Below are 23,123 nucleotides of genomic sequence, written 5' to 3' on the forward strand. Positions count from 1 at the left end.
GAAAACTTTAACGTAGATGTGGCGTTCTCCTTTCCCTGTTCTTTGTCTTGTTAAACAGTGAGATCTTAATATCTCATACCTATGTTTTCATCCCACAAATATAGCAATGCTAATTTGTGAAAGGAAGCCAACAGCCCAGCGAATCCGCTCAATCAACAGGAGAAGCCACAATTTTTAGGAAGGTATGCAGACCCCAACCTCTCCTATCACGCCGCAGCAATAATCTTCTGTGCCGCCGTCTCGGCGATGCCATACACAGCCGTCTGAATATGCCCTGATAGCTGCACCGGGATAATGCTAGCATCAACCACACGTAGGTTTTTAGTGCCGTATACCTTTAAGTTCTTATCAACAACGCCACCGTCCTTCTTGGGGAGCATAGCGCAGGTGCCTACAGGGTGGTAGAAGCTGTTGACTGTCTTGACAGCAAACTCGCGGAACTGTTTGTCCGTCTTCACTTCCGGGCCTGGCTCTGTCTCTGCTTCCCATACGGATCGTAGAGGCTCTGTCTCAGCGACTTTACGGGCAAACTTGGCACCTTCGATGAGTGCGCGCACGTCGTACTCGTTGTTGAGATAGTTGAGATCAATAATTGGCTTGCCTTTTGGAGCTTTAGGGTTGATATGAACACTACCGCGGCTCATGGGATGCATAACGCTGGAGAAGATGGTGATGAATTTGCCGCCGGGATAACCTGCGGCGCCAACGTAGTTGGCTTCTAGAATGAGCTCCAGCTGGGGAATAGATAGATTGCTCAGGTACTCGAGCTTTTTCTTGTCTACCACGGTGCCATTGCTGGAAAAACCGTCATTGGCAAGGCTGGTGAGATGCTTCCCTGTCTTTTTGCTGATCTGGGCCCAGTTGAGAAAGGCGTAGGCACTGGTGGTGTAGTCATACCACGACACCTTATTTTGAAGCCACAGGTTAAACTCCTTCTTCGCCAAAGTGCCTTCAACATCGAAGATCATGGGATCGAAGGATTCATAGCCTTTCTTCAGTCTATAGGTGTTGGAGGTACGAAGGTGGTCCTGGTAATTTTCGCCGACACCCGGGAGGTTGAGCAATTCCTTGACACCCGCCTTGGCAAGAACAGCAGATTGGCCAATGCCGGAGAGCTCGAGCAGCCCCGGACTCTGGATGGAACCAGCGGAGAGGATAACCTCCTTGCGGGCATGGATCTTGGAGCCGTCTTGGAGAGCAACACCGGTAGCAACCAAGCCTTTCTTCTCAGAAAATAGAACCTTGGCGACGTGGGTATTTGTCCTGACTGTGAGGTTAGGCCCAGCCTTTGGCAGGTAGCTGTTGGCGCTGTATGACCGGGTGTAGTTGGTCACGTCAATGTTCGTGGGCTGGAACATGACTCCGATAGGGTTTCCTCCTAGAGAGCCTCCGTTGTTGGTGGGGACCCCCAACCTGTTGACCACAGATTTCCATGGCTTCAAAACATCAGGGATGATGCGATTGTAAGTGGACTTGATAGGGCCAGTGCGACCGTGGACGTCGCCGTCATTACCTGTGAAATTCTCCGACTTGGTCATACCATGGATCATGGTTTTCCAATTCCATCCGGGGCTGCCGAGCTCCCCCCAGGCGTCATATTCAGCAGACGAGGCGCGATCATAGCATAGAAAGTTCATCGCCGATGAGCCGCCAAGAACCTTGCCACGGTTGACGCTAATGGACCGCCCATTGAGCCCAGGCTGGGCAACTGAAGAGAAGTTCCAATCATTCTGCGATCCCAAGAGCGCACCGCGCATTCCTGGTACATTAATTCGCACATCCTCAAGAGCTGCTGGGCCCGCTTCCAGAAGCAGAATCTTGTGCTTAGGAAGGCCGAGGCTCAGTCGGGTAGCGAGGGCTCCTCCGGCGGTGCCACCTCCGACGATGATCTATTTACCGATAATCATTAGCAGCGCCCAGGCAAATGTGTTGAAATTGACGGAAGAAAAGACTTACATAGTCATAGGTCTCGGGCGCAGTGGCGGCTGATGTACTGGCTAATAAGCCTGATATGATCCATGAGTAGAGCTGCATTATATGGATGCACAAGAGATAAATAGCAGAATCTATCTCAAGAATGTATATGGTGAATAAGAGAGGGTGACGCTCGCTGCAATGACATCCCGATAGACAGGAGGCTTGGGAGCCATTTTGTACCTGCCAACCCTTGGTGCATAATGGTGGTCAGGTCCATGCAGAAACCCATGTTACCCAACCCTGTCAAGTAATTTGTTGTCGTAAAGGTGCCTTTGGGACCTCTCATGCAGTCCATGAGGTAAAACTTAACAGGTTATGCCAAAAACAGCTGACGTGAGATGCAGGTTACAAACTGTATTGCTCTCTGACCCATGCTTAGTATCCCTGTATTCGGATAGCTTTAGTGGAGCTTTCTGAGTGACGGCTGGGATCGTTAGTTCCCCGCGTCTCATGGAACTTAGCAAATACTTACGAAATTTGCGAGATTTGCACGGATAAACCACTGACATTTATGCTATAGTTCTGGCCAAAGAGGGGGCCATCGCCGACGATGGTGACGTTCGGGCTGGAATACCATTGCTACTATAGACTGTTGGTTGGTTCTACTAATTTCTTACCTAATGTTTGCTTTACCAAAGCGGAAGGAGGTTTCAGAACATCACGACCAACACCCAGTGACAAAGCTACACCCATGTCTCAGCATATGGCGAAGACTTGGCTATGAAATCGGTCAATTGTATTTGCAGAAGCAGCAGACTATGTTAACGATGAATAATAAAGCAAACAACAGAGCGTTTTTACCGGACGAAGGTCAGATCACCTTGTGCTTTGTGGTGTAGGTGTCTATGTCTGGGTGCGCGGACTAGAGACACAAAAGAACTCAAAAGCCGATGCAGAAGCAAGCCTGTGGCACAGGTTGTGGTCCTGGTCATCTTCTTTCGGCGCTTCGGGACATCTCCATTGAGTCCCTTGCAAACAATTCGCTTCAATTATCCTGGCGCCGACAAATGTCTTCAATCAGTAGTTCATTTAGCAGTGACAAACTGGATCAAAATATTAGTCCGGAGTACCTGATGTTTGTCTAGTTGTGTCGTCTGTTGCAAGGGATTTAAAATTATTATTAAAGCGCTCACAATCACTTAGTCCCTGATGTCTTCATCGTACCACTTGACCCCAATAATCACCGTGTGCGTCTGACAGATGTTTACGGAGTACTGTAGCAATGATGCTGGGGAAAGGCGGGGGAAATGGGAACCGTCCCGTGTTTGCGGCAACGGTATTCGAGCAGTGCCCTGTATCGGAACCAGGGGTAGCGCTCCGCGGGCCTGGGCGATCCCCCTGGGTCAAGTGAGTTTAAATGCGACAATACGCGAGTTCGCTGAATTCTGTCTTTCTTGTCCGGAAATGGCGACAGTAAAAAATCTCTATTGGAGGAAGGCGTCTGGACAATTTTTCCTCAAGGTTTTGGCCCTGGCTGCAGCTGTTGGTTGTTGTTTCCCAGGCCAACACTGGGTAATTTCCGCTCTCTGCAGCCTCCCTCGTAGCGTTGTTTGTTATGTTCAATTCCACCCTACTGACATAGCCATTCCTCGTAAGGGGTTTCTTTTGGTGCCGCTGGTTTGTGTCCCTACTTGTTTCCAGTCTTCTGCAGTATGCCTGGTCTGGTTCCAAAGAACGTGATAAGATGGCGCAGCAGCTCCAGGCCAGTCATCACTCTTTTGTGAATTGATGTTGCCCCCGACTCTTCAACTCCTCGACATCCCCTCATAGCTCCTGTCACTATTCGCAAAAGCGTCAGGAAAAGGCCATCATTCTCATCCGCTCGTCACCTGCGGACTGAGGTTGCCGAATATGGCGGGTTCTAACGAGTCACAGGGTCCCCTTATCGTTGGCATCGCGGTCGGTTTCGCTGTTGCCTCGGGTACAATCATACTTCTACGGCTCTACGCACGACTTTTCCTTCTAGGGCTGGCGGGCCCAGATGACTGGACTATTCTAGCAGCAACGGTAGGTCGACTGTTTTCGTTTAGAGTGTCCTTCTCAGTCCAGCACAATCAGGTGAGACTATAGACGCTGACGTTAGTTAAAGGGTATTGCCATCGTCAACACGGTGTCGACTGTAATGGGTAGGTCCTTCCAGTGTCTAGAGCTGCTACGTCTTCTCAGAGCTAATAGTGCTCCTCATACCCAGAGGCGAAACACGGCATGGGCAGACACAAGGAGGACGTTTCAGCAGAGGACAGTATAGAGCAGCTTAAGGTATGCCATGGCCACCTCTTGGTTGCGGGAACCCTCCAATACCTGAGCAAGACTAACGTGTGTATAGTACTTGTACATTGCCATTCTCCATTACAATGTGGGCATGAATATTGTCAAAGTATCGTTCCTATTCCAATACCGCCGCATCTTCCAGTCGTCGAGGGTTCAGAAAGTCTGCTCCTGGGTGATCATCGGTGTCATCCTCTGGGCTTGTGTCCAGGCCACTCTCCTCGGCATCTCGTGTCTACCCATCTCCGCCCTCGTACCCAGCACCGCGGGTTGGTGCCTCGACACGCTGCCGGTCTGGTACATTTCGTCAGCCATGAGCATCGCCACAGACGTTCTCATATTTTGCATCCCGCTTCCCTCCGTTTTGAAGCTCCAACTACCTGTCAAGCAGAAGATCATGGTCATACTCATCTTCTGCTTGGGCTTCTTGTCAGTATAAACACTCGCGCCTCGCCTCTCACCTTCCAGTTTCATAACTGACGAGATGACGACTCTCACCACAGTGTTTGCATCATCTCCGTCTATCGCATGTGCACCCTCCGTGAGGCTGTTTACAGTGATGATCCCTCGTGGGACGGCGCCGGTGCCGCCATTTGGTCCGTCATCGAACTGAATTGCGCCATCATCTGCGCCTCGCTGCCCACTCTACGGCCGGTGATAGCAAAGGTTGTCCCTGGCATGTCATCTAACCACAGTAATTATCCCAGTAACTATGCCAGCTACGAGCGCTACGGGTCCCAGCATATTCCTGGCTCCAAGTCGCGATTGGGCGCCCACGTCTCGGTCAAGACGTCCAGAAGAGGTCCGCGAAGCATCAGCACTGAGGAGCTGGCTCTGAATGATATGGACTCGAGCATTCAGGGCGGTATGCCCAGTGTGTATGTGGAGAGCATAGGCGGTCATCCAGAGCACGATCATCCGGAGCAGATCGTGGTAACGAAAGAGACGTTGGTGAGCACCCAGAGCAAACACTAGGGAATCGACGTACTTTTGGTCCACGCAAGCATCACTATGACGGTGTGTACTTTATTTCCGACCCTGGTACTTTTCTCCGTGGGGTATTAGTAGAATGGTTATGCGTATGATACTTGTGTATACTAACCTTTATTATTGTAATAAAACGTACTCTTTACTCTTTGTCAAATAAGCCTAGTATTTCCGATGGAATGGCTATCAGTTCGAGAACTCAGAGACTTATCCCTTGATTTGATGTATATCACCTAAAACGAAGGACTAGGGCCTCGACAAGATTGCTACTGGGCTGTCATGAAGCCATATACTGGTAAATACACAATTATGATTCATCCCACCTTCTGGTTCTCTGGAAAGATGGCTGCGAAATATCCTCCAGAACGCTTTCCTGGGGTAGGTAGAGAGAACGAAGTCTTCATATCGGTCTATCGTGGTCTATGCTCGAAACTATGTTAAATATAATCTAGCCTCTGTTTTCTTTAGCTACCCTGTTAAACTATTTTCTCGGTCGTTGCCATTTGCATTTCATCAAATTGACTCTTCATTCCTCCTCGGGATAACTCAAAGCTTGCACTGATTGAATTGAGTGGAAAGGAATGTGGAAAAGAACTTGGTGCACCTAAAGCAATCAAAGCGCTTGCTATTAACAACAATCATTCAATCGGTGAGTAAGATGATATTGTTATAAGAAGAGGCGAACAAGTTTTCTTTGGAATTATAACAATGTTCAATTGCTAGATGTTGAACAAAAGTCATGTCAGGAGCTTAATCTTCCTTATTGCCGCCCTGTTCCCGGGACGTCTCGTCGAATCACGTGAAAGCGCGTGCGTTGGCACGTGCGGCGCCATCTCATCCTGCATCAATCTCGATCATCAAGGTCTGTTCTCAAGCTCACCGCGCCCTTGAGAATTTTTTATCACCACAAAATGTCCGACTCACAATCCGAAGATGAGCGACAAAGCGCAAATGAGCGACCAGTCAAGAAGCTAGAAAGCGAGGATGAGTCAAGCGACAGCGAGTCCAGCAGTGACGAAAGCTCTGATCATTCCGACGGTGGAGGCTTGCTCGATACCATGGCCGCTGATGACAGCGATGAAGAGTCAAGCGACGAGGAAGATGACAACAACGAAAATGAGTACGAATCAGATCTAGGCGATGATCATTTCCCCCAGTTTCCCAAATTGCCTATCGAATTGCGCCATCGAATTTGGGAATTATTCTGTCCTGAGTTACGCGCCCGATATCGCGTTCTGGATTTCATTATTTCTTACGGCACAACTCGACATCCTGAAGCAGCGAGCGCATTTGTCTGGACCGTTCGCGATGGTCTTGCGCTTGAAGACCAAACACGGAACTTGCGCACGGTTTTTTCCGTCAATCAAGATTCGCGCGCGTATGCGAAACTGGCTTTTCCCGACTCTCTCAGCATAGACGCTGGCGATGGAGACGCCACTGTCGCATTCAATCGAAAATCGGATGTAATTCTCGTCAATGGGCTTTCGTTTCCTGCTGGAAGGAATGTTTTCCATCTGCCGGGGTTTGCGAGCGAGGTCAAGAATCTTGCGCTTGGCGGGACGGACATTCTTGACAATCTCAGCAGTTTCCACGTCCCTACGTTATTGGACCAGTTCACGCAACTCGAGTCATTCTACGTCAGTGTTTCGAGCACGGATTGCCAGAAATCGACTTTAGGATGGTGCACATCCGATCTTGTGAACCATTACCAAACACAAACATACGAGAAACAGCCTGGCCTCGGAGAAGATTTACAGTTCCTGTGGTGTTGGCCTGATTTACAGCGCCATCCCGACTTTGCGCGATATTCAATCAATAGAGAGTCTTGGGACAGTTTACCGGAGCCTCTTGGCGGTACATTGGAAAGAAGAGGGCTCAAGGCTTGGCCTATGGTTGCTTTTGAATATGAGCGTGGCCTACGACGCTTCGAGATGCTGCAGACTCTTGGGCCAGACTTAGGCGACGACACCGACAGTTCAGAGGAGGAAAGTGAGGATGACGACAATAATGGACCGGATTTGGATCAATATGAAAGCGACGGTATCGACGACGATGAGATTGTTGAGACATATGACGATTCAGATGAGGAGGGTATCTCATTAGACGAAGGATCTCCAAGACCTGGTCGACGATTGGTTCAGAAGATTTCTGACGAGGAGGACGAGGAAGACGAGGAAGACGGTGCAGGCGCGAACTTTTCGGACCCTGAACCTGATCCTGATCCTGAAGAGCCCGTGCAGCGCGGTCGCAAACGACGCGTGGTATCGGATTCCGATGATGAGGAAGAGGAAGATGTCCAACCATCGACGAAACGCGCAAGAGTAGTCGCCGACTCTGATGACGAAGACGACGAGCCAGTTTCCCAAGAGCGAAGTAACAAGCGCTCAAGAACAGTTCTCTCCGATGATGAAGACGACGATGAAGAGCAAGGCGGCGTTTCCAAGGAGCAATCCGACAACGACAACTCAAACAGCTCATCCAGCAGCGAAGAAGAAAGTGAAGAAGAAAGTGACGAAGAAGACGCACCACCAAAACAGCTTTCCCTCGCAGAACGTCTCCGCCTCCACCGCCAAGAAAATCCCGTCGAAGAAGATTCAGACGACGCAAGCAGCAGGACTGCAGATGAAGAATCCGAAGATGAAGAAGATGACGACGAAAAGGAGAGGAATCCGTTTATGATGGGTATGGCTGATGAGTCGGACGGTGAAGGGGAGGATTATGATGAGGATGATTATTGATTCGTATTTAATTGAATGGATTAGATAGATTTTTAATACACTCCAGCGATGGATTATAACGTTTTTCCACTGGCTAGAAGATCAATGAATTGATCGATCCTTTTACTTCTCGTCTCTGGTCTTTTTGCATTTTCTAGCCGTTGAATGAACGCATACCTCTTCGTCTTACCCAATCCTTCAAAGAACTCACTCGCAGCTTGATTCTCATCCAACGCCTTTTGAAAATCATCTGGAACCGCAGCATTACTACTTGACGAATACGCCCGTTCCCAACGTCCATCCTCTTTCGCTTTATCCACCTCTGCCAAACCAGCTGGTGTCATTTTACCCTCTGAGATAAGAGTAGCGACTTTTTTAACATTGCGTTGAGACCATAAACTTCCCTTGCGACGCGGTGTGAAGCGCTGGATGAAGTGTGTTGAGTCAAGGGCTTTCCGTTGACCGTCGATCCAGCCATGGCAGAGGGCTACGTCGAGGGCTTGGTCGTATGTTACTGAGGGGACGGGAGATGATTTCTTGGCGATTTTAAGCCACAGGCCTGAGGGGGAGGGGGATGAGGTGAGATAGGTTTGCCATTCTGAGGGTGTGGTGAAGAGATGAGTCTCAAGGGATGACGGTTGCGTGGGAGCAGCTGGGGCAGTTGCGCTTGGGGTGATTGAAGCGATCAGGGAGACTGTTGGTGTGGTTGAGGCTTGAAGACGCGTGAGTCTCTTTGCTGCGGAGCGCGTTTGACGCGACATTTTGTGAGATGAGGTCGAGAACGACTGAGTCGGATAAGAGTTCAAGGTGATAAATTATTTTCCTCAACGCATGTTGAGGCTGACATTAGGCAGCATCGTAAAATAAGCTAAACTATAAACAAATCATCATAACAAGCAGCAAGCGCTTCTAAATTTGCTATCTATCATTATAAGCACGTCTAAAATATCGAATAAACTGACAATTAATTATTTCTTTTAGAAGATATGGTCTGAAGTCCATCTAGGTTGTGTTGTCGGTGGCAAAGTCCAATGCTGTAGGGTATCCCCATCGCGTCCACTTCGGAGAGAACAGCGAATTTTAGCACGTGATGGCCCAAAGAAACTCAATGAAGTCGCGACAAGTGGGGGGCAACGTTTTGATATCAGGACTCTCATTACGTTTGAAAAGTACACTCTTACATCACTGAGAGCGATTAAGAACAATGCCAGTGGTCAAGCGACCATGTCTTCAGTGTAAAGGTGAGGTTATCGACACTCAATTGGTCATTGGAGTACTGACGATCTTTAGAAAAACATGTGAAATGTGAGGAATCTCACTGCGATTACCAGGGACTGAAACAAACTAATAGATTCTAGGCGACGAAGGGCAACCTAGATGTCAACGTTGCATCGTCAAGAATCTACCCTGCGCGCGACCTGCGAAACAGACCATCTTTCGAAATTCATCTACAGGACCTTTGACGAATCAGACATGGGTCAATAGTGAAGTTAGAGATTGTAAGTTGAAACAATCCATTAAAGTGAAAGTCAAAGCCAAAGTCACAAGACTGATGTGCATACAGTCGGCAGTAGTCCACAAAGTCAATTCGACTCTGGCAGCGGCACATCGCCAAGAGTCCAAGCACATCATAGCGAACCATCATCACATACGCACAGAGAACAACCGTCGTTTGACAGTTCCAGACCAGGCCAACCGAGATATGCAACTCACTCAACAGGCAACTCACCCAGCTATCCTTCATCACCATGGCAAGCACCAGGTCGATCACCCACAGATCTTCCCAGCAATTCAACTGTTTATTCCGCGCAGGACCAATCATCACCATATGACCAAACCACAGACAAATACCCTGAAACAACAAAGTTTCCGCTCCAAGATCCGCAGGAGGCTTGTCTGCTCCGATATTTCGTCGAGGAGCTGTCACATTGGGTAAGTCTCGGCACCCGCCGGATCGACAGTCAATGCTAACGTGACAGCTCGACCTGTGTGATGAGAGGAGACATTTTCAACTTGTCGTTCCTATCCGAGCGCGTCAGCATCCGCCGTTACTTTACGCGATTTTCGCTTTATCTGCACGCCATTTGAGTCGGTTGCCGAAATACAAAACACCACAGGGAATATTATATCAGGGTCAATTACTACCTAAACTTACGCCGCATGATGCTGTGGAGTATACGTTGAAATGTATACCTGCACTACGCGACTTTCATAATATCCAAGATGATGAGAAATTAGAGAGCATTATAGCAACAGCAGGTAAGACAAAGACCCCGATAACAAAGCACTTACTCATCCTTTAGTAATTCTTCGTCAACTAGAAGAGATCGACGACGAAGACGACGCCGCACCAAAGCCTCAAGTAAATTTCTTAGCGATTATTGACGCAGTCCTCAGAAGTCCACCGTCACGGACCCTCTTCGGTCGCCGATCCCTCATCCAAGCGGCATACTGGATGGCCGTCCGCCAAGAACTCTACCACTCATTCACAAAGCGGCATCCGCCAAAGATGGTCCTCGACGCAGAGTACGGGAATGGTGCGTCGAGGGCTAATAAGATTGTTTTGCACACGGCTCAGGTAGCTAAGTGGCGATGGGCAGATGGGTCTGAGAACGAATGGTGTGCGTAACGAGATTGCCCAGCGATAATTATACGGGTTTAGTGTGCTAATTGGTTCTGTGCAGTGAGACTTCAAAAACAGGGCGAGATACTAGAAGAGGAAGCGTTGAAAGAGTATCAGCCGTTTTACGTGCGAAAGGCTGATCGTTCGAATGGGGAGATATTCCCGATTATCTGGTACTCGTCCGCGCTTGAGGTGACAAGCATGCAGCTGTGCATCATAGCAAAAATGGTTCTCATGGCGGAGAATCCCTTTCTGGGGTGCGTCAATCTCAATTACCCTGGGTCAAAGTTACCCTCGCTTTGGGTCTGATCTTCACTGACGTCAAACTAGAGGACATTCATCAACACGTGCACAGTGGAGAGACATAGAAAATCAAGTGCGACAATTAATTCTTGATCTTTGTGGGATTAGTCTTTGTCATCCAGCTTGTCCGCCAGCGTTAGTACACGCTGCGTTTGGGATGGAGTTGTATGGGGATTTTTTCACGGATCATTATGAAAGGATGGCGTTGAAGGGTGTTGTAGACAAGTTTCGTGATGCGAGGGCTTGGCCTGTACAGAATTTGAGTAAGATGTTTGAGTGAGGCATCACTCGTTTGAGGTGGATTACTATTCAGGTACCGGCATTCAGCGCGGTATTTCAAGGGACTAAAGGGAAGCTAGCATCGACCGGTCTGTCGGGTGAAATATACGAGATTACAAGCTACGGAAATGGGACTTTCCGTGCAGAATTGCGTACTGAATATTACCGGTGTTTAGCAGGGTGTCCCGATATGTTTCGGCTCTGACACGCTGATCTTTTCTACGTGGAGATGGGTGGTAATGTCACTTTCGACAAGATCTTGCCGAGTCGGCGATATGATCCTTGTGCGCAGCTGTTCATGGGGAAATCTGGCTTACCATTCGTAGACTGATCTCGGAGAAATTTGAGAGCTGAAAGCTGATTGACCAGACCCTAAACCCTGAATGTTTGTCTGTTGTGCTTCCATTTTTATGCATGTTTGCTAATGATCAACCAACAATGCGACAATTAAAATTTCAGTTTTGCGTCAGCTTCAGATTGACGGGATCAGACTTTGTTTGTGTTTGAGCACGAAATATTCTCTTATCTGAGCGCAATGTGCGGAAAATGTCCCGTGGTTTGTTTTTGTCGCAATGCCGATCTCTCTCCACGGTAATCTCCTGTTTTAGCTACCAAAGTGCCGGGGCAGCCACGAACGGTAGGACAAGAGGGTTGAAGCTAAAGAGAGAAAGAGATTGGTAGAATTGACGGGTAAAGAGAACCGGACATGATAGCATGAGAAAATGAGCCTGAGTGTGCTGCCGCCCGCACGCTTACAGCGGGTGATTCCGTATTCCAATGCCAAAGCACCGTAATAAAGCCAATCACCAGAAGTACTGGGCTGTGAGACAGGCACAACTGTAGCACGGATCACCTCGTCGCGTGGGAGGCCGTTACGCATAAACGCCCTTGCAAACTCTGTGAAAAGCATTGGGCAGCAAAAACAGAAGATCACGGAGTGTTTTGCACGGCGTGGTGAAACCCGGATAACTGGTTCGACAGCTTTCGCTACGAGCTGTGCATGACGACAAGACTTTGACGATCTTGCGGGTACAGTAATTGTTCTGCCAGGTGGTGTTCTGATTTGATCTAGAGGGGCCTGTGATTGATCGAGAGGAGTCCGATTAATTAAGATCTGCTAAGGCCAGACTGGGGGTCAAACTAAGTGCGGACCGGTCTGGCAGCTCCTAGCGGCTAAAACGAAAGAAACAAGAGGGGACAGAAACAAAGAGGATGAACAAGAAAAAAGGAATTATTACGCCTCGTTCAGAAATGACAGTTCAGTTGTGTCAAACGGTTTTGAGACATTTTTACGGAACTCGCCGGTATTAATTAGAGGGCTGACAGCCTGGCTGGAGTCACAGTGGGTTTTGATTCAGGTACTGGATGCAGCCTTTGGGGTGTCACTCGTTTATCGCGATGCCGTGGAGAAGACGGGGATTATGCATGTAGACTACCAACAGATATTCTTTGCTTTTTTGAGGGATAAACTGTAATATATTGATTCACGGTAAGGTTTGGATTAATATGAAACGATTGTTACTGAGATCAGGTCATGATACAACTTTATTCTGTCGCGCCAGGAACCAACGGTGGCTAGGACTTTAGGGCTCGAGTCTAGCCAGCCTCAGTGGATACAGCGCCTAGTCCAGTAAAACATGCGTCGCAGTAGGGCCTCAATCACGTTGCCTCCCTTACCTTCTCCCTTGCGCTTAAAGTGACAGACATTTTCTAACGCAAGGGAGATTGATAAGGTGGTGTTGGCCAGCCATCACATCAATTGCAGTACCATTAATCGCTCTTGCACGAGACGTTGTTTGTGACAGCTCAAGACTCGGAGGAGCAAGGCGTAGTACAGTACAAGGATGCAGCAAACTTTACTCGGTGGATTGGTCATTCTTCGTCATGGCCGCACAGAACGTGTTAAGTAAAAAGCAAAGATGAAAAAGAGTTCATCTGATGTCTGGAAGTTGGTGATTCCGATGCAAGGGCGTTGTGACCGTTTTCACAGCAACGACCAGACAGAGAGAAATGGTTGGTTTGTGACACCGACGATCCTTGCGCCTGTCTCATCAACCCCTCGCACAAGAAGCCATCACCTATCAATCACCTCATAGACAATGCAGGGCCTCCATGAACTCGAAAGAAGTAACAAACCGAGAAAAAGAGCAGAAGATCGGCAAGAACTGGTCTGTTCGCGAGAAAAGTAATCTCGGGAGTGGTCCTGTCAGTGTGTGATGCCCTACCGTAGAGAGGGCCAAGCACGACCCCGTTCAATTAATTCCGAACTGCGGGTTGACCAATCGGGACTTGCAAGGTTTGTGCGTCAAGGATAACAGACCCCAAAAGAGTCAAGATCATCGTGGTCGGGAAGAGATCGACTGACCCTGGCACTAGTGATCTGACTCCCGGGAGCCAAGTCTGGGTTTATGTGCAAGGGATAAGCAGTCACATTCACTCACAACCTTTCTGTTTCTTTCCTGTCTCTCTCTTGCATACACTCTTTCACTCCCAGTCACTCTTTACTGCAAGAAACGTTCCCTGTCTGCTTTAGCGTCATCATGGATGATTAGACACGGACACCTTGTGTGATACATAATACCTCGTCATCTCCTCCATTTGTTTTCTCCCAAGTTTAAGTACCCGTCGTACTTGCTTCGACGTGCATTCCTTCAAACCCACGTTCCTTAAAGACAACCTATATCAACAACATTATACCAACAAGACTATAACATTTCCTTTCATCGATCTCTACAACTACCATATTTCTTTACCGCCAACATGGCTTACTCTTCCACGCCAGAGCCCAACCTCGATGGGCTCGGCATCTTCTGGATCATCTGGACCTTTGTCTGGACCTTTATCGTCGCAGGAGGCATGATCTTCCTCTGGCGCCGTCGCGACATGCCCATGCTCCGAATTCGAGACCTTCCGCTTTCTTTCGTCGCTATTATACTGCTCCACATCTACTGGGGCGCCGTCCAGACCGGTTACGTTTATTTCCCGCTTTTTACACCCGAGGGCGAGTATTGGATCATGAGCTTGTACTTTCCTATCGGTATTGCGCTGTTTCATGCGAGCAATAGTCGCTTTTTGCATGTTGCGAAGCAGCAGAAGGAGCTGTTTGCGCCGGATGAGAAGGCTGAGACGAAAACTCGTGCGAGACCAGGATCTTTGTTGGGGCGCTTTCAGAGGTTGGATTATACCAAGAAGATTCTTGTTACTATTGGATCGGGCATGGTTATTGAGGTATGTCAATCACGAAGGAACATGGGATGAATCTAACAGCAACAGCTTATCCTTACTATTATCATGTGGTGCGTCTCCAAAAAGTTCCATCACAGCTGGGGTGTCGCCGGCACAGAAGTCCACCCCGGCACCGAGGAATACGAAAAGTCTCAGATGGGCAAGGGCTGGGAATGGTAAGCATACTCTCACACTACAAAATTCCCAATACTAACCTTCCAGGTGGCCTTCTGTATTCTGGCAATTCGTCTGGGCATGGATCATCGCCCCTTACATCCTCTGGCAAGCCCGTCACGTCAACGACACGCAGGGATGGCGCACCCAAACCATCGCCTGCTGCATAGCCAAGTACGTGTTCTCCCTTACATACAAGACTCCACTCTAACCAAGACACAGTCTCCATGCAACCCCTATGTGGCTCGTCGCCTTGTATGTCCCAGCCATGGAACCTGTCAACGCATACTGGATTCCTCCTCAATGGTACGCCACCTCCCCTTTACACAAGACATAAACTGACCACCTGTCACAGGCTCGCCATCTCCATCATGGCTATTGAGATCTTTACCATCTTCTGGCCTTGCTGGGAAGTCATCCAGCACAACACCCTTCGCCAAGAAACTCTTGATTCTATTGCTCAATGGCAGCTCAACAAAAAGGCTGTCACCCATGGTGCTCGCTCCGTCGCAACTGGTTCCACAACCGTCGCTGCTTCCGCTCTTACATCCTGGTCCAAGGACGGCTCCGTCAAGAGCAGCGGAGGTGAAAGTATCCTCACCATGGAAGCACTTGAGTACGTCCTCGAGCGCAATCCTGAACCTCTCCAACAATTTTCTGCTCTTCGCGATTTCTCTGGTGAGAACATTGCTTTCTTGAGAGCTGTCGCTGAATGGAAGTCTTCTCTACCACCTTCTGTTCGCGATCCTGAGAAGATCAAGGAGCCTGCTGTGCAAGAACTTGTTCGCGAGCGATTCAACAGTGCTCTTCGCATTTACACCAGCTTTGTTAGCTCGCGCGACGCAGAGTTCCAGATCAATTTATCTTCTCAACAGCAGCGCAAGCTTGAAACTGTTTTTGAGAACTCTGCGCGCATTCTTTTCGGCGACAAGGGCAGTGTTGATCCAGCCCTGCCATTCGAGACATTCCAGATGACAACCACCGCCAACAAAGTCAAGTCCTCAGGCGCATCATCGCACGGTTCTGAAACAGGCATTATGGATACAGATCTAGCCAACGACTCTGGGAGCCAGAGCGACAAGGCACTTTACTGGGGTGACATTCCCGATGGCTTTGACGCGACCATTTTTGACGACTCGGAGGGCCACATTAAATATTTGGTGTTGACCAACACTTGGCCCAAGTTTGTCAAGGACCGACGATGCTCTATTGACTCCAATGATACCCTTGAGGCTGGCAATGGAATTCCTGCTGGTCGATAAGATTGGAATGGGTTAGGTTTATGGAGTTTTGATGATTACAAGTGATTCCCACATATAAATGTTTAACTTTTGGGATGGCTTTCTATGTATTTAATGTAACATGACTTATTGTCAATTATTCTGAACAATGAATGCTAGTTTGAACGAGGATGAAGTGCATGTCAATTGAATGTGTTTGTAAATGCATGCATTGGGAATTCCCGACACCATCAAGCCACAACGCTGAGCCGAGTGCTAGCCTGGCGATTTTACAGGGCTGGCCTCAGGGCACCCGTCCGCTAATTCCCAGCTCGTGTAGCGGGCGGCCTCGCCTGTCGCACCCCTGTGGTTCCAGGGCTGTGGCGCCCACGATATTTAAACTTTGTTTCTCGGTGAGAGTAATCCATGCCAAAGGTTATCACTGCAATGCTTTTCCTGGCAATCTCCGCGATAGCCGGTTCTATTCATCCATGATAGGTAGGTAGATAAAGTTTCGATAGTTAGATCCCATCAATCTTGCTGCCCTTGCTGATCCCATAGGCGAGATCCTGCGGTGAAGCATTGACGGTAATAAGAATGCCTCACCTGTAGGCGTACTCGCAGTAGGGATATAAATAGATCAGGCTTCAATGTTCGGTTCATAACTGGTCAGTAAATGTGTGGCTGAATTGCATTGCTGTCACTTGTTGAGGCTGCGCTGCTTATGCTCGTGATATGGATATGGATGGTATGGCAACCCCTCTTTCAGAGCCTGATTCTCAATTGTGAAATGAAATACAAATCGATCAATGCAATTGTCTCGCTTGGACTTTCTCAGTGTTGGTAGAATATCTTAGCCCAAGATGTCGTCGGCTGGATACAACCGCATCCCCAGCGAAGAAGTTCCCGCTATAGCCTCCACATCCGAATCCAGCGTAAGGTTGGTCGAAGACTCCAACACCGTCTCCAAAGGCCATGGAGCCCAGTCTACGATAAATTTCAACCAGAGGTACAGCTCAATCCAAATGCCTCCGAAAGATAGCAACAAAATCGGAAGCGAAAGGAAGTTGCTCTACCTTGTCGCAAATCCACTTCCTCCTCATCTATCCAAGAAGCGATCATTGACTCTCTCTTTTGTATACCAGCTCTATGCTTCATAGTGCACGGTATCCTGCTCCGTCATTTTGACCAAAGCCGGTCTGGCTCTCTACCTGTCGTAAGACTCCAGGCCATCGCGTTGCCTCTCAAGGTAAGGGCGTTAAAAAAAAGTAGCCCAAGTACTGGTTAAACCTGGCGTAAAGTGTCTGAATTATTTCGGTTCTTGGTGTTGATACCCAGACTGCACCGTAACACGCTTCGATGTTACCGTCATTATTATGTGACACTGATGTAAGGATATTATTTGCTGGCGCCAACGCCGCGACGTTTGATTGGCTAAGATAGTGTCTCTGACAAATCAGACCACCTTTCATCGCTGGCGGGGTATGAGAAAAGTAGTCAACTTGGACCTTAATCATTAACTTGACCGACATAGCTAAATACTCCAGCAAACCAAGCAATATACAAATGAGGGGAAGATATGGGTCAAGATACGGGTCATAAAAACTTCCGACCACTGGTGCCTCGCGGTCTAGCCCCCGACCCACCGCCGCTATCGACGGTTGTTCTCCCGAAAAGAATACGACCAGTAACCGGTGTCGCCTGCGATTCATGTCGCCGTCGAAAGACAAAGGTAATTATTTCAATCCGAGTTTGGAACTCTTACTGATCAAATCACAGTGCAACGGCCTTCGTCCACTTTGTTCACCATGTAAAGTCCGTGGGCTGCAATGTGTCTACGCGACACAGCCCTCCGAGACGCGTATCTCTGCCATGAAAAGAAAGCATGATGAGCTCCAAAAACAGGTAGAACAAGGGGAAGCGTCACAATCCCATCTACAACAGCTCTTTGATGCCATACGCGACCGTAACGAGGAGGACGCAGCGACAATCATGACACGTATCAGAGCTGGTCAAGATCCCGGTACAATATTGCGCCATCTTGATACTGGAGATCTACTTCTCCAACTACACCTCGTCCCCGAAACAAGATTTCGCAACAGCTTTCCCGCCGCCTTTCGTATACCTACGAGACTCCAGTCGTTAAGCAATGTATACTTTCAATCCCCGGTGTATGAGGCTACGTTGATGGAACATTCACCGGAGCAAACTGGCACGATCGAGCTACATGATCGATTCAGACCGCAGTATCTAAGACCATATGCTGCCGCTGAACTGATAGACCCGAGGATCAATTTAGTAAAGCCATCAAATTGGACAAACGTCTTGACCGACGATACTCTGATGAGGAATATGTTGCGATTCTATTTTCGACTGGAGCATCAGTCTCTCCCTTTCTTTCATAAAGACTACTTCTTAGATGACATGCTCAGCGGGTCTGAGGATTTCTGTTCATCTCTTTTGGTAAATGCCATATTAGCCGAGTGTTGTGTGAGTAGTCGTCCATAATTACTTGAGTTCCGAAGCTGACTTTGCCTAGAGCTTCTGTCCGGAAACGCTGGACCGTCTGGAATATTGGAAGCCATCAAGTCTTCGACATCGATTCATGGCTGAAGCCCGCAGGCTCTGGGAACTTGAACAGAACCAAGAACCTCGCATCACAACGCTTCAAGCAGCCATGGTGTTGAATCCGGTGTACAACATGACTTCCATGGAAGGTATGGGCTTGTCCTTCAGCGCTCAAGCAATTGCTTTGAGCTACAAGATGGGGCTACTGGAACCACTCCCTTACTACCTAGATGAGCGAACCAGACACGTCTATACTTTCACAGCCTGGTGCTTGTATTATTGGATGAGGTGAATAACAATCAAATAGGTCATGAGGCATCGTTAACTGACATGTTCCTAGTATTCAGTATTATACATATGTCCAACCTCCTCCTTTTCAACGACCACCCCAGACTCCTCTTCCTGACCCGGAGGAGCACCCGGAATGGTACGGAGATGTTGTCTTGAGATATCCAGGATCACGCGTCGTGAGCTCATTAGACTTCGCTCGACTATTCAAAGCTAGATGTGATATGCTACAGATTGCAAATCAAGTATCCGCCCACCTTTACCAAGCCAAGAATGGTGAAGGGCCCGTTTCGTTTGAAGGGTTGTTGGGGCTTTTAGATCGTTACCAAAACTGGTTCTCTAGTTTGCCGTCTTCCCTTCAGCCATCTCATATTGTATATCCAGTCGAGCTACAGCTCCAGTACGTCCATTTCTCTAGTTCATTAAACCCCGTCTACGTATGCCCATTTTGCTCATGGACTTGCTAACAGCACAGTCTTCAATACCATACCTTTATAATAAATGTATGCGAGTTTCTCATCTCGCAGAAAAACCCAACGCTGGCTCCAGAAGCGCAAAGAACGGTCACCCAAGCCCTGACAGACTCCTGTAATGGATTTGAGAGTATCATGCTACTGTTTTATCTCCGCCACGGATACGACATGCAAGACCGAATCATGACGCAATATCTCTCCATTTTGGCCTACATGGCACTGAAGCAGCTGCGTGGTCCAGTATCGCAACAAGAAGTCCAAGAAAACCGTGGCATCCTGACCATTGCAGCCAAAGGAGTCAGTGTCCAGGGCAAATATTATTACTTAACGCACTTGGTGTCAGTAGTCCTGCAAGGCGAAATGGATCCGGAGGACCTCGTTGTGTTGCAGCAGTCCACAATTGGAAGACAAGAGGATAGATCAACCGAGAATGCCCGGGCGCAACATGATCAGTCACAGCATCCGATCAGTATTGTCTCTATAAAGGATCGACGTTTGGGGGATCTTGTTAAGAGGTATTCAACGATAAACCTCCAAGACCATAAGCCGGACCCGACTCCCTTAGAGACAAGATAGCGAAGCATCAAGGTTGACCTGTGAAGAAGACTGTAGCTAATGCTACTGGTGGAAACCTAGTGCACTGGAGCTTTCTTTCCTTTCATTTGTTTGAGTGTAGGTATAGTCTCTAACTATCTCAAGGGAGTCCACGGGTTCGTAGTATAGAGAAAGAAGGTTGCCTACGGCTAACAAACTGTTGGCGCTTAATCTTACGTCCGAACCAGGGTCTAAAGCCGATAAGAAATATTTGCAAACTATGGCGGCCTAGATACTGCTAGCCTCTCGCCAACTTTGGTTCCGATAGCGCCTTTAAATATCGTCGGGTTTGTCGAAATCGAGCGCCTCTACTCTTTTCTCTTAATAATCGCTTTACCTCATACCAGTAGTCTCTAGGTCCTATCCTCTCAACCAATTCCTGACCGAGTTGGTCTATAGCATCCATGTGATAAATATCCCGATCACCAAAACGTCCGTTTGGCAGATGTATACGGCCCTTAGTCGGGGCTCCAGAGTCCAGAAGAGTCTTAAGTAGCCGCAGCCGCTGCCGATAGTGTATCTGTGGAACAGGGAGGACTTGCTGATATGGATGCGGACCGACCATTGCGGCATGGAGTAAAGATACTCGGTCTTCCTTCTCGTCCAAGAGGTCCGGACTTTCTGTCACTTGAGCCATCACGTATGGGTACACCGCAAACTGAGCCGCCAGAACCGTAAAACAACTCTGGGCACTGGACCTAAACCGACCCTGATTCAAACACCAATGCGAATTGTCATATGCATCGACTTTGACCGTGTCGTTGCCTGAGTGTTGAACCCTTCCTTGGTTCTTTGTGTGGGACGACAGGATCATCTTAACTCGATGCAGCATACTAGGATGGAATTTAGCTGTGTTCTCCCTAACCTCTATAACCACATGGGCCCCACCGTCGTAGAGAACCTCTGAAACATAGTCGAAGCTAGCACGCGCTGTTTCCATCTCTCGGATGAGTATAGGGGTAATTGTGGGAGTTTCGGCAACCTGTGACGCGTACCACAGGATGACGTACACCTGATTCCAAAAGAAGTCGATAGCATGAGAAGAGTCCTTATTTATTTGATTTAGTCGAAGCAATTTGGAGCGGCAACCCTTCATTAGCAGGAGCCTTGCGTCGAAACTTTCAGGCAAGTGGGCTGTTATAAGAGGCGCGGTCTCAGGGAGCGATAGCCATTCTTTCACGCTTCTGTGGTAAAATACGATGTACGCATCACCAATCGAATCTTTCTTCCCAGAAAGCTCAATCATCCCTCGTGTCGAGCTGCTTAGGCGTCTCTTGATTGTTCTTTTCATGGACATCCAAGCGGGTCCATCATCGGGGTCGACAGTGGTGTTCTCCTCAATATACCACAGCTCGCTGCACATTTGCTCGTGTATAGCAGCTTTAAGGCAACTGAAATATATCGCGGCTTTTTTGCTGTCGTCTGGATCTGTTGACTTGTAGATCTTGGTATAGAGTTCCATAATCTCTGTGGGCAGGCTATCGATAATAAGACCGAGATCTTCCAGGTTCTTCCCTCTTTCTAGTGCATACATCAGCTGCTTGACAACGATGTAGACCCAGAGGAAGACACCTTCAGCTTTGTCAATCAGGCTTTTCCGTAATGCTTCTGTTCCGTCGGGCGATAGGATCTGCCAGTCTCTGAAGGCGTGGCTTGTCTTGAAATGCCCATCAATGTAAATTCTGATATCAGGAGCAGTCAGGGCTTGCATGGTGAGACTAGGGTATTGGTCAAATGCATCCGAGAAGGCATTCCAAGGCCGACTTGCAACACAAACTTTGACGTTGAACTGGGTGACAATGTCCTTTATCCATTGGATGAGGGTGGAAGGGCCTCCATCAAACTCGTCAAGACCGTCGAGGAAAATAACCATCCTAAACGAGGAGTTGTTTAGGGAAGCCAGGTTGTGAAACGTTTCTTGCATTTCCTCCCAATTCCAATCGGGGACAGGACCCTCCCAGCCGCGAAGAGCGTTGTATGCTGCCCAACGACGGGGGGCTGCCTTTTGGACAAGATCAGGACGCTTTTTGAGACATTGCCAGAGTAAAGATTTGATCAGTCCCTCCTGGGAGTGCTGTAACTCTTCCGTTGTCGCATCCCAGAAGTAGAAATGACAGAGAAGCAGAGGCAGTTCGCCCGCCCATTTTTGCAGGTGCTGCATAGTTGATTCGTGATGAACAAGATATTTCATCAGTGTGGACTTTCCTGACCCCGGCTTCCCTGTGATCCAAAAGAGCAGGGTCTGACCTTGCATCCAATCAATGAAGCCTGTCGAGCCATTCGGATCAAGGATCCATTTGTATGTCGATTTGTATGTTTTTGCGATCGCCCGGTCTCTTGACTCGACGGAATCGAACCATAGGCTGTCAATTATATTCTGTCGAATGAATGGCATGATCTCGTCCGATGGGGAAGTCTCAGATATAACAGCAACATCCTTTTCTGGTCTCCAATCCGCCTTCCAAAGTTCCCTGAAGAGCCTGCTGCGTCGTCTTGCACCATTGGAACCGAGGTGAGAGGATATCTCAATCAGGTCTTGCTTAAGCAGGTCAAGCTTCTCGCCCGATTTTCTAACACTTGCTAGAACAGAGTCCAAACTCTCCTGCCTCGACCTGCCATGGACCATCTCTTGTTCCCTTATGCTTTTGTGAGCGGAGTTCGTACAAATATCCGGTCAACCTACCATAATGACATGAGGACAGCCATGGTCATCTCTGACTTTGCTTCCTTTAGACGACGATTCAGGTCATCGAGCTTGCTTTGAGACCACATTGATTTCAACGCTGTAGCGATAGTGCTTACAGCGAAGTCGAATTTGGTGTCCCCTCGAGCCTTTAGGCCTTCAAGGGCCTCTTGCAGCTCGATCTTCATTTTGATGCAGCGTTCGCAAATCTTGGCTAATGCCTCGTCGGACTTTGTGTATGTCGATGCAGGGCCCTCTTTCAGGGTTGCAGTTATATGATCTCCGACGGATGTGAGGTCATCTGAAATGTCACCTAGCCTGGCGACTTGGGAGGTATGTCCGGAAGGAGATATGTACACCTCGCGCGCATCATTGAGAAGTCTGCGACTGAATTCAACAAACGTAATTACTGTACCAGCAACCTGAAAGGCTGTGATAGGATCCATTTTGGCGGGGAAAGTAGGTGGAAAACGAGATGCGGAGCACAAGAGGAGGAAAACTCCCATCTAGCTGAGAAATGATGGTCACGGCATATAAGAGCGAGCCCGCATGAGGGAAATTTAAGATGACTGGTCGAGAAATTACGGTACAAAGCAACATCGGTAGGCTATGCTGGGGGCTCAGCTTTGCTGAATCTGCCCCGGGTCGCGAGATGTAACACAGGCTGACTTGGGCCCCAGAAGGTCTGAACCAACCACAAGGAAACACGACACATGGTTTTGTTTACCTAAGAATCAGGATAGT

At 48.5% G+C, this 23,123-nt stretch overlaps 8 protein-coding genes across 8 annotated transcripts; 5 read left to right on the top strand and 3 right to left on the bottom strand.

Moving 5' to 3' along the window:
• Positions 1–37: 37 nt before the first annotated feature.
• On the bottom strand, positions 38–2,272 carry B0J16DRAFT_405665 (uncharacterized protein; the record flags this gene model as incomplete). The annotated part of the gene is made up of 3 exons (XM_046132908.1): positions 38–1,889; positions 1,957–2,006; positions 2,158–2,272. 3 exons carry the CDS (start codon positions 2,270–2,272, stop codon positions 207–209), a joined length of 1,848 nt encoding a protein of 615 aa, XP_045977617.1. The 3' UTR covers positions 38–206.
• A 1,556-nt stretch (positions 2,273–3,828) lies between these two features.
• On the top strand, positions 3,829–5,220 carry B0J16DRAFT_405667 (uncharacterized protein; the record flags this gene model as incomplete). The annotated part of the gene is made up of 5 exons (XM_046132909.1): positions 3,829–3,984; positions 4,067–4,103; positions 4,169–4,236; positions 4,304–4,674; positions 4,749–5,220. The coding sequence occupies 5 exons, from the start codon at positions 3,829–3,831 to the stop codon at positions 5,218–5,220; spliced, it is 1,104 nt and encodes a 367-aa protein (XP_045977618.1).
• A 354-nt stretch (positions 5,221–5,574) lies between these two features.
• On the top strand, positions 5,575–8,059 carry B0J16DRAFT_365103 (uncharacterized protein; the record flags this gene model as incomplete). Its single annotated transcript, XM_046129992.1, has 2 exons — positions 5,575–5,614; positions 6,166–8,059. 2 exons carry the CDS (start codon positions 5,575–5,577, stop codon positions 7,968–7,970), a joined length of 1,845 nt encoding a protein of 614 aa, XP_045977619.1. The 3' UTR covers positions 7,971–8,059.
• On the bottom strand, positions 8,024–8,770 carry B0J16DRAFT_418596 (bacteriocin-protection, YdeI or OmpD-associated-domain-containing protein; the record flags this gene model as incomplete). Its single annotated transcript, XM_046133777.1, has 1 exon — positions 8,024–8,770. Exon 1 carries the CDS (start codon positions 8,708–8,710, stop codon positions 8,024–8,026), a length of 687 nt encoding a protein of 228 aa, XP_045977620.1. The 5' UTR covers positions 8,711–8,770.
• Positions 8,771–9,088: 318 nt separating this feature from the next.
• On the top strand, positions 9,089–11,308 carry B0J16DRAFT_293341 (uncharacterized protein). The gene is made up of 8 exons (XM_046124364.1): positions 9,089–9,190; positions 9,240–9,254; positions 9,308–9,448; positions 9,514–9,881; positions 9,929–10,208; positions 10,253–10,570; positions 10,634–10,829; positions 10,903–11,308. The coding sequence occupies exons 1-8, from the start codon at positions 9,154–9,156 to the stop codon at positions 11,153–11,155; spliced, it is 1,608 nt and encodes a 535-aa protein (XP_045977621.1). The 5' UTR covers positions 9,089–9,153; the 3' UTR covers positions 11,156–11,308.
• A 2,304-nt stretch (positions 11,309–13,612) lies between these two features.
• On the top strand, positions 13,613–15,964 carry B0J16DRAFT_418598 (uncharacterized protein). Its single transcript, XM_046133778.1, has 5 exons — positions 13,613–14,382; positions 14,428–14,555; positions 14,602–14,727; positions 14,776–14,859; positions 14,909–15,964. Exons 1-5 carry the CDS (start codon positions 13,915–13,917, stop codon positions 15,813–15,815), a joined length of 1,713 nt encoding a protein of 570 aa, XP_045977622.1. The 5' UTR covers positions 13,613–13,914; the 3' UTR covers positions 15,816–15,964.
• A 1,324-nt stretch (positions 15,965–17,288) lies between these two features.
• B0J16DRAFT_188506 (uncharacterized protein) lies at positions 17,289–19,806 on the top strand. The gene is made up of 5 exons (XM_046122753.1): positions 17,289–17,505; positions 17,553–18,263; positions 18,313–18,629; positions 18,682–19,029; positions 19,105–19,806. Exons 1-5 carry the CDS (start codon positions 17,353–17,355, stop codon positions 19,676–19,678), a joined length of 2,103 nt encoding a protein of 700 aa, XP_045977623.1. The 5' UTR covers positions 17,289–17,352; the 3' UTR covers positions 19,679–19,806.
• A 128-nt stretch (positions 19,807–19,934) lies between these two features.
• On the bottom strand, positions 19,935–22,854 carry B0J16DRAFT_418600 (uncharacterized protein; the record flags this gene model as incomplete). Its single annotated transcript, XM_046133779.1, has 2 exons — positions 22,380–22,854; positions 19,935–22,332 (listed from the first exon to the last, which is right to left on the bottom strand). The coding sequence occupies exons 1-2, from the start codon at positions 22,823–22,825 to the stop codon at positions 19,935–19,937; spliced, it is 2,844 nt and encodes a 947-aa protein (XP_045977624.1). The 5' UTR covers positions 22,826–22,854.
• Between the last annotated feature and the right edge of the window lie 269 nt (positions 22,855–23,123).

Source organism: Fusarium flagelliforme (assembly GCF_020744385.1).
Source record: "Fusarium flagelliforme strain FIESC 12 MPI-CAGE-AA-0113 chromosome Unknown B0J16scaffold_8, whole genome shotgun sequence".
In the NCBI taxonomy this organism is placed as follows: Eukaryota; Fungi; Ascomycota; class Sordariomycetes; order Hypocreales; family Nectriaceae; genus Fusarium; species Fusarium flagelliforme.

Excerpts from the sequence above, each read along its gene's own strand:
- B0J16DRAFT_293341 (XM_046124364.1), top strand. The coding sequence starts at position 9,154 with ATGCCAGTGGTCAAGCGACCATGTCTTCAGTGTAAAG. Across the intron at positions 10,209-10,252 it reads GAGCATTATAGCAACAGCAG|TAATTCTTCGTCAACTAGAA; the intron begins GTAAGACAAAGA and ends CTCATCCTTTAG. Across the intron at positions 10,830-10,902 it reads GCGGAGAATCCCTTTCTGGG|AGGACATTCATCAACACGTG; the intron begins GTGCGTCAATCT and ends ACGTCAAACTAG.
- B0J16DRAFT_188506 (XM_046122753.1), top strand. The coding sequence starts at position 17,353 with ATGGGTCAAGATACGGGTCATAAAAACTTCCGACCACTGGTGCCTCGC. Across the intron at positions 17,506-17,552 it reads GTCGCCGTCGAAAGACAAAG|TGCAACGGCCTTCGTCCACT; the intron begins GTAATTATTTCA and ends ATCAAATCACAG. Across the intron at positions 18,630-18,681 it reads TGCTTGTATTATTGGATGAG|TATTCAGTATTATACATATG; the intron begins GTGAATAACAAT and ends ACATGTTCCTAG.
- B0J16DRAFT_418598 (XM_046133778.1), top strand. The coding sequence starts at position 13,915 with ATGGCTTACTCTTCCACGCCAGAGCCCAACCTCGATGGGCTCGGCATC. Across the intron at positions 14,556-14,601 it reads ATGGGCAAGGGCTGGGAATG|GTGGCCTTCTGTATTCTGGC; the intron begins GTAAGCATACTC and ends CTAACCTTCCAG. Across the intron at positions 14,860-14,908 it reads TACTGGATTCCTCCTCAATG|GCTCGCCATCTCCATCATGG; the intron begins GTACGCCACCTC and ends CACCTGTCACAG.